This window comes from Rutidosis leptorrhynchoides, chromosome 8 (genome assembly GCF_046630445.1).
Source record: "Rutidosis leptorrhynchoides isolate AG116_Rl617_1_P2 chromosome 8, CSIRO_AGI_Rlap_v1, whole genome shotgun sequence".
In the NCBI taxonomy this organism is placed as follows: Eukaryota; Viridiplantae; Streptophyta; class Magnoliopsida; order Asterales; family Asteraceae; genus Rutidosis; species Rutidosis leptorrhynchoides.
The window spans coordinates 101,810,415-101,819,421 of NC_092340.1; the positions used below are offsets into that span (position 1 = coordinate 101,810,415).

At 35.1% G+C, this 9,007-nt stretch overlaps 2 protein-coding genes across 2 annotated transcripts; one reads left to right on the forward strand and one right to left on the reverse strand.

Moving 5' to 3' along the window:
- The first annotated feature begins 1,718 nt into the window (after positions 1-1,718).
- Positions 1,719-2,672, forward strand: LOC139863679 (F-box/kelch-repeat protein At3g23880-like). Its single transcript, XM_071852287.1, has one exon. The coding sequence runs from the start codon at positions 1,719-1,721 to the stop codon at positions 2,670-2,672; it is 954 nt and encodes a 317-aa protein (XP_071708388.1).
- Positions 2,673-4,313: 1,641 nt separating this feature from the next.
- Positions 4,314-7,508, reverse strand: LOC139863680 (serine/threonine receptor-like kinase NFP). Its single transcript, XM_071852288.1, has 2 exons — positions 7,470-7,508; positions 4,314-6,167 (listed from the first exon to the last, which is right to left on the reverse strand). Exons 1-2 carry the CDS (start codon positions 7,506-7,508, stop codon positions 4,314-4,316), a joined length of 1,893 nt encoding a protein of 630 aa, XP_071708389.1.
- Between the last annotated feature and the right edge of the window lie 1,499 nt (positions 7,509-9,007).

The window sequence follows — 9,007 nt, forward strand, 5'->3', positions numbered from 1 at the left end:
TTGAGGAGTCGTTTTGTAAATTGAGCCGAACTTGAGGGACCATTTGTAGTGTGAACGCGATCTAGAAATGACAATCCGGTAAAACTGAAACTACGAAATCTTGGAGCTCTTTTAGTATGTAGGTATAAATATAAATGACAATCCAGTAAAACTGAAACTACGAAATCTTGGAGCTCTTTTAGTATGTAGGTATAATATAATAATATAATATAATATAATATAATATAATATAATATAATATAATAGCGAGACTATAATTCCGAGATGGGCAAATTTACTCTGGTAGAATCGTATCCCATCCAAAATTCTTATATTTCATTGGCTAGCAATTCGAAATTGCATTCCGGTTAAATCTATTTTAAGGCAAAGAAATATTCTTCGAGATGGGCAAAACACGGTGTGTTATTGGTGTTTTAATAACGATGAATCGGTAGACCACTTGTTGATTCATTGTTCGTGGGCTCATTTAATTTGGTCGGAGCTTTTTCAATGGTGGAATTTAATGGTGGAATTTAAGGTGGGTTATGACTTTTACCCTCGCTTCCTTTACGTTCGATTGGGTTTCAGGTATGGGAATTAAGACGTTTAAATATTGGAGATTAATCGGGCCCGTCACAATTTGGAGTATATGGATAGCTAGAAATAACGCTTTATTTAATGACGAGCTTGTTTGTTGGACTTCCATCGTGAAGAAGGTAAAATGCAAATCTTTCGAATGGGCTGCAAGTTCTAAGCTTTGCTCGTCTCACCAATTTTACGTATGGGAGTCAAATCCGTGAATTTTGCTTGCCTAGTGTTGTTCCTCTTGTACGTTTGGGTTAGTTTTATGTCAATGTTGTTTTTCTCAATTTAGGGCCCATTATCTAGAGTATAATAGTTCATGTTGGTGCCTTGTATTGTACTGGGTTTAGTCGTCTTTTTGATGGCTAGTCCATATCATTCTTTCTATATTATTCCATGATTGTTAAAAAAAAAAAAGGGGGGGGGGGGGGGGAGGGGGGAAATGCACTTAAAAAAAATAAAATAATAATAATGCCAGTAATAAATAAATACTCCGTAGTTAATTACAACAAAATTTAACTTTTTTTGCAAAAAAACACTAGGAATTCATCATTTGTTCTAGGTTATTAGAAATTATTATCCCTATAAACTAAAAGCAACTAAGATTTTTATAGTTTCAGCTGTTTTGGATTGTAGCTTTGAATTCGGCCCCTCACCGTTGCCTTAATTCACACAACGACCCCTCCAATTTATATTTTTCAGGGGTAAAAAGTGTAAATACACAATTTTATTAAAATAAAAGAAACTAATTCCACCCGAATTTTTAGCGGGTCCTATCTTCTCGCTCGGTGCGAGTTAAATTTTTCCGAGCCCACCGTTCAACTCAAAAAAATCTTACGAACACAACGGGACTAACTATACGCAAAACGGACACTTCAAAAAAAAACTCAATACCCCGGACTATATTCGATACATATACACACCTCTCCGTTAACTATAAATACGCGAACCAAAGCCCCCGTCATCGCGCGGCTCCTTTTTGTAGTTAGTAACATGTTTTAAGTTTTAGGGTTTCATTGCTAACAGTGATCCGATTGCTTCCAAGATATCGGCAAGAGTATTCAACGATTAAAACAGGAGAATAAGAAAAAGAAGTTGGCCCCATAAGCGTACTCCTTTCGCTCTTTAATTCTGTATTTACGAGTACTAATCAAATGATGACGTCAGAGGTTGTGGTTGATGTGCTTGAACAAATACTTGTTAGATTGGATGTGAAAGATCTAATCCGATTCAAAAGCGTTTGTAAGTCATGGCATTCTTTAATCTCCAGTGATCGCTTTATTAATTATCATTTAAACTGTTCTTACAACAATGATCTCAATAATTATGCGATTGGGCATAGAAGGATCGTTATACCTAGTTCTCATACTCCGATGATGATTGGTTCATCGAACGGCCTCGTATGCATCTCTAAACAATCTGATGGTCAGCTTTTAGTGGCTAACCCTTTGACTCGAGTGGTGAAAAAACTGCAACAGTTGCCTAAACTTTTTTTTAAAATGTCCGAATGTTGGGGGTTTGGTTATGATTCATCTGTGAACGACTACAAGGTTATATTAGGTTTTCCGATAGTTAAAACGACTACATGTTTTTTTATGTTGTCGTTGAAAACAAATATATGGCAACTTATTAGAGATGTGAATTATGAACCAATTAGTATGAGTATGAGGGGTGTCTTTTTGGATGGGTCAGTTTATTGGTTAATGATCAATAGAATTAATAGTAAGAAAGTCATTCTTTCTTTTGAATTATCTCGAGAAGAATTCGTACAAATCTCCATACCAAATGAATGTGATCAAGATCCAGATGTCAGGCTCGGTGTTATCAAACAATGTCTTTGCATATATCGTCCGTTAGCTTACAATAGAAAACCGGAAATGAAATGGGTACTGGAAAAATGCAATGCAAAAACGTTATGGAAACGGGTGCCTAATGATTATGGCATCAAGTGTGACATTATACACAAGTTGAAATTGGAGGATCGCACGAGTACTCAAGACGACAATAATAAGATTAGTATTCATAGCGGCTTACAATACTTGTGTATTAGTGGGTACTACGTTGGTGATCCTATATTTGTGCAGAGCCTTGTATCTCCCCATGTACGCTAACATGAGCCAAACAAGTTATGATGTAGACAATCGTTCCTTGTTCGGGCAGAGAATGTCGAGGTAAAGAGATTGCTTCCAGAGGATCTCTAAGGAATAGGGCAATGCAAATGCTATGCTATTACTATTCTATCTTCCAGTAGTTTCTAGTATGCTGTCTTTATATAGTTTTTAAACGCGTTCAGAACTGTTTTACAAATTTGTCATTTTATAATTTCTTTTCTTTTAAAGTAAACTTCTGCCCCTTCTTCAGTTTATTTACAGCAAATGTTGAAATCATGATGATCTTTAGTTTCCTTGTATAGAGCTGTTAAATATGCACAATTGCACATATGTAGCTTGCTTGATCTGCAGCTTCACTTCTTTACCTGTCCATAAAAAATGTTTTTTTTTTCCTTATGAATAAATCTCAACTAATAACCTCTACAAAAGACAATTGTTAGCGCATAGTCGCTTTGGAATTAGTCAGCTTGCATAGTGAGTTGCTTTGAAATTAGTCGGCTTGCAGAGTGAGTCAGATACCCAAATTAATAAAAAAAACAATTAATAAAAAAAACAACTCCGTATTAGCTATGTACACCAATCCCACAAGGTATTTCGGGTGCTACCATGCTACTCTAGCTAACACTTTTTAACTTTATAGTGTAATTACTAAATCAAAAACAATGCCACATGTTTTTCTTATTCTTGATTTTTTTTCAACATATTTGTTAGGTTTCATGGCATTCAATTCATTCATGAAGCATGATCGAGGACAATAATAGCTTGAGTACAAAATTTGGGGGTAAATGTTAGATCCAATTGTTGAACCAAAATCACAATCTTCAGTGTGGCCAGCTGGACATTCAATTAAAACTGGAATTATTTTCAAAATCACAATCACCCAACCTTGCATACCTACTTCAAAGAATATTATCTTAAAACTATGCGATTATTCTCGGCCAGCATCATATATCATATATTTATTAAAAAATCCATTCTTTACTTGCTATTCAACCAACTTCTGTTTTCCGTGTTTCATCTTTAATCTCAAAACATGTCATACCTGCATCTTTTCTATGTCAGTTGATCTGTTCAAAATTTTTTTACTCTTGCTCTCAGAAAACTAAATACAAACTGTGGTATAAAACATGCTTCAACTTATGTTCTTAGGTATACATATAATGGTGTAAACATAACCTGCCAAGCTTATCTCACTTTACGATCCCAACTGCCTTACAACACGGTTGCTTCGATTTCTAATCTTCTAAACGCATACGCCACTCAGCTTTCACAACTCAATTTAGTACCCGAAACTGCTAAATTCAAAACCGGTGAAACAGTGCTTGTACCAACTTATATATGTGTATATTATTAGGACTCTATATAAATTCCATATGTAAATATGTATGCATATACTTTAGAGTCAGTTCATATGGTTGTAAAGCTGCAATACATGTTGTGTACCAATAATTCCATCTGTTTTTATCACCTTTAGATGTCTCTATGCTTATAAACCAAAAGTATATACAATAAAACATCACAACAGTGGAATTTTTACAACAGTTCTATATTCTATAATAATCTATTCTTTTTTGTTGCTAACTACATACTAGAAATCACACACAGATTAACAGATATAAGTATTAATTAATTTGTTACATTTCAACGAGCTATAATCGGACTAATGACATGACTATCTTCTGTATCTAAAACTGTAGAAGTCCACGATTGTTCATAAATTTCATCCGATGATGATTGAGTAAGAACCGATAAATTGAACACTATTTCCGTCATTCCAGGCCTATTTGCAGACTTTTCTGACGTACAAGCTCTCGCTAACGCCGCCAAGTTCAAAGCACCATCAATCGGATAAAAGCTTCCTAATTTCGGATCCATCCACAACCTTAAATTCTCTTCTCTTTTATCTTTATCATCTTCAATTATATTCTTTATTTCCTTCCAACTCATACAAATCTCACCATCGTCTCTGCTTTCCATCGCTTTCCGCCCCGAAAGTAGCTCAAGCAGAATAACCCCGAACGCAAAAACGTCAACTTTCAACATTATCGAGCTTATTGCAGGTCTAGCTGTTGAGAAATTCGCAACTTTCGCCTTGAACGTGGTGTCGAGAAGTATATTACTAGTTCTTAAGTCTCTGTGGGCCATGCTCGGTTGACTATGTTCGTGCATGTACTGAAGACCGTTAGCAATATCGAGCGCTATATTCAACCTTTGAGACCAAGATAGGTTAATATTATCAGGAGAAGAAGATAAAGGTTTTGGAAACAGCCATTTATCTAAAGATCCATTTTCAGCGTACTCGTAAACAAGAAAACAACTTCCATCTAAATCGGACGAAATCCCCATCATCTTCACAAGATTTGTATGATTTACTCTCTGCAAAATCTTGAGTTCTTCGGTTGCATCTCTAAATTTCTTCACAGCTAAAACTTGACCATTGATTACAGCCTTATAAACCGACCCGCCTATTCTGTACCGTTCACTTAGGTTCATGGTTGCATCCATTATCTCCTTCCTTTCGTACATGATCGGCTTGCTTAAATAGCCTGAAACCCCTGGAAGCAACTTATCTTGATTGGTTTTTGCAGGCACAATCACTTCGTGTTTTGAACCCCGTTTCATATAAAGAAGATCGGTGAACGAAAAAGAAGAATCGTTACGAGCCAATATTTTCTTGGTTTTACGTGAACGGTATTTGTAAAGCACAAACCATAACAGACTTAGAAAAACGAAAAAACCAACTACTGTTGCTAAAATTAAAAACAGTACATGAATCTTTTTTAGTCCAACCCTTTTTGAATCTGAGAGACGTTTAGGCAGAGGAAAAATCGGTAATTTAGAGATGGGTATAAGAACCGGAAGACAAACAGCAGCAGTAAAATTACGAAAATTATTTTCGTTACCAATATCATAAGAGCTAGTATTAAACATATGGCTCACAGGCAAGATTTCATCTTTTGGTTGCCATACATAAGTAATAAGGTACTTTTCTTGATTCTGTAACTGTGTAGGACACTTGCAGAGCAAAGGGAAAACGGCCGGGTCACCAACTGTCAAATTGGTCGGGTTTAAAGACGGGTTCATGTCTTCATCGTCAAGAAAGTTCGTCAAATTCTGAAAGACAGAAGTGGCGACGACATAAAAGCTGTCGCCTTTTTTAATTGTATATGTAACATTAGAAAAATAATTTTCACCATTGCAGCTGCAGGTAATCGGTATCAGCAAAAGCTGATCATAAAGTATTTCTTCATTTTCTGAAGTGAGATTGCTAGCTTTTGCTATACTTAAACGGCTTACGCCAAACAAATCGGATATGTTACCGAGATCCATATACGGTTGCCTTGCACGATAAGTTATGTATGTTTGACATGAAGGCGGTGAGGCTGCAGAACACGAAAAGTTCGTGTCTGCAGGTGTTGCGAAAACATAAAACGGATAAATGAAGAGCACAGAAATAGCTAGAAATTTAAAATATGAAAATGCCATACTAATGATCTTGATTAACAAGTGATTTTACATAGTCTTTGTATTATGTGCTAAGAACAGGGAAGTTGCTATCAGTACTAGTATTACTAGTATTATGTACCTTTCAGTTCATAATATTAAAGTGAGCCCATATGCAATAAAGACATAAGCTTTATGACTTTCTTGATTAGTTAAGTAAGATAAACACATTAAGTGTATAATATATTCATGTAATTAGGTATAAAAACCAATTTAGGCCGGCAGAATATGACGTTTGCTGTAACATGTAGCCAAAGGTTGTTTAGTTGGAAGCATTCAAATCACTAGATTTTTAACATCTTTGCTGATGGTAACTATAAAAGACAACATAGGAATATTAATAAGGTACAAAGGTATCTTAAAAAAGAATCCCAGCTGGAAAAATAGCAAAGTTGATGTTGATATGTATACGTTCTATACCTTCACCAGTTCACCTTTTAGTAAACGTTGGGCCGTATATAAGTACACACGTGCGCGCGCGCACGCATATATATATCATATGTATTTATTATCCCAATATATATAAAAGACTAGTTTATAACTTAACCCACGAATTCATTAGGTGAAATTCCATAACACGTCACTGGACGGTACAAGTTAATACCTTTTTATTGGATGGTCACAGTTATTAAACTATTGGTTGAGACAAATGATCAAACACAAGCTAGGTGGGTGTAACATAGGCGGTCTTTTTTCGAGATAGCAGACATATAACAATTTTCTAACAGTGAGTGTTTGTTGATGGAGTCCATGAATGATGTCATGATGATTTGGGCAAACGTTTAATAAAAGTTAACATGTACTCTGTGTGATACACGTTTATAATAAAACAATAGTGCAAACGCATGGTGGGAAATCAAGCTTCAGTTCGCGAAACTAATCTCCCCTTGTACGAGAGAGTTCTGATGGCTACTAAGAAATGGGAGATTCGGCTCGAGGTGGCTCCCGGTTAGCGGCCAATATTATTTATGCATTTTCTATTAACTTTTTTTATTTTATTAATAATAAAATAACAAAAACTTATATAAAAGTGGCGAACAAACAAACTAATTACGTATACCAAGTCTCATCGTGAGTAGACCGAAATAAAAATCGAGACCTGCTCAATAAACTAACAGGAAAGAAAACTCAAAACCGAATAACATACGAAACACAACCATGGAGCCTTATTGCATCTATTTCTCATGTTTAATGTGGTTAGTGGAGTAGTGTTTAGTGTACCAGTAGGTTTAGTTCTCTACGTCTCTAGTACGAGTATCTATAGTCTTCTTAGCTTGGTTTTCTAATTTCTACCTTAATTGATAAATCGCCGCCAATGGGGCTTTGCCTCATTGGTCACCATGTTAACATGGTGTTCGAGGAGACCAAGGGTTCGAGTCTCGGGGGGGGGGGGGGGGGGGGGGGGGGATTTTCGTGAATTAACTCTAACCACTAACATTGCCTTTCAAAAAAAAAAAAAAAAAAAAAAAAAAAAATTGATAAATCGCCACTTTAACGTTCTATTTCTTTGCGTTTTAATTTCCTAAATTTCTAATTCATTAACCTAGCTTTTGTTACAGTGTATTCCAAGATATATGGGCATTCGAAGATATCTGGGTAGATCAATTTGTAAAAATCTTGCGTTTGGGTATTTGGGCCTATTGGGCTAAATTTGGTACCTCTTTCGAGCCCAAGACACCAATCAGGCCTCTTTGGCCATGACTAATCTTAGTTGATTAGGAAAATATTCTAGATTCATTCATCAAAATTTTAATCAATACACATTGTTCATTTAATTTAATTTAAAAATTATATATATCCATATTCGATTAATCCATCGAGTTAACGGATATCCATTGAATAAATCATCGTTATAATTTTTTTTATTAATTTATCAACTTAACATTATTAAAAATCATAACTTATTATAAAATTATATAATTAATTAAAAATAAGTCGTAACGTATAACTTAGATGTTCTTATGTCGTGGGGTTTAATTTGGGGAAAATGATCCCAGACACGTGGTTTTCTTCAATAAACAGCTAGTCAACCGCAAAGTCAACCAAAGCCAATTATGTTAGAACGATTGAAGTTGTTATGAATTAGTTAGCATACGAGTGGAGTATATAACATATTGATGTAATAGTTTCAATTCAGTCTTATCAGTTGTAATTCCGTTCCTTCTTCTGTAATCACTCTCAAGTTCAATTGTAATAAAGTTCTTCGGTTAAACTCCATTATTCTTTCTTCAATTTAGAACTTTCAGGTTTAATCGATCGATAACTCTGATCAATTGGTCCAGGTTATCGTATCAAATCTTATCAGGGCTTCGATTTTGAATAATTTCTATCCAATTTACGTAATGGTGATGGCTACTATTGGAGCAAAACTGAATATGAAGGATGAACATGAGGTCTTTGATGAAATGCAAACATTAAGAAAGTATAAACATATAGTTACAGTTCAAGAAATTTATCAAGCATTTATTTCTTAGTACAAAGATAATAGTTTAGATGATTCGTATAATCGTATGTGATTGATATCTTTGTTTGGGGGTTGCAACCCGAAATTAGGGAAGGTGTTCGCATGTTTAAACTCAAAAGTCTTCATGATGCTTATTGTTTGGCTAGAGTGCAAGAAGAGTTCAACAATATCATGAAGAAACGAACTTGTTCCTTTTTGCTACCTTTACCTAGTCTTAAAGTTTCAAATGAAGTAGATGAAGACACTAGTTGCTTGGTCAATGCCGAAAAGCTAAGTGAAGTGGTGTGAAATGTCCCGTTCATATTGATTATAAACGTTCCATATTAATTGATTTCGTTGCGAGGTTTTGACCTCTATATGAGATGTT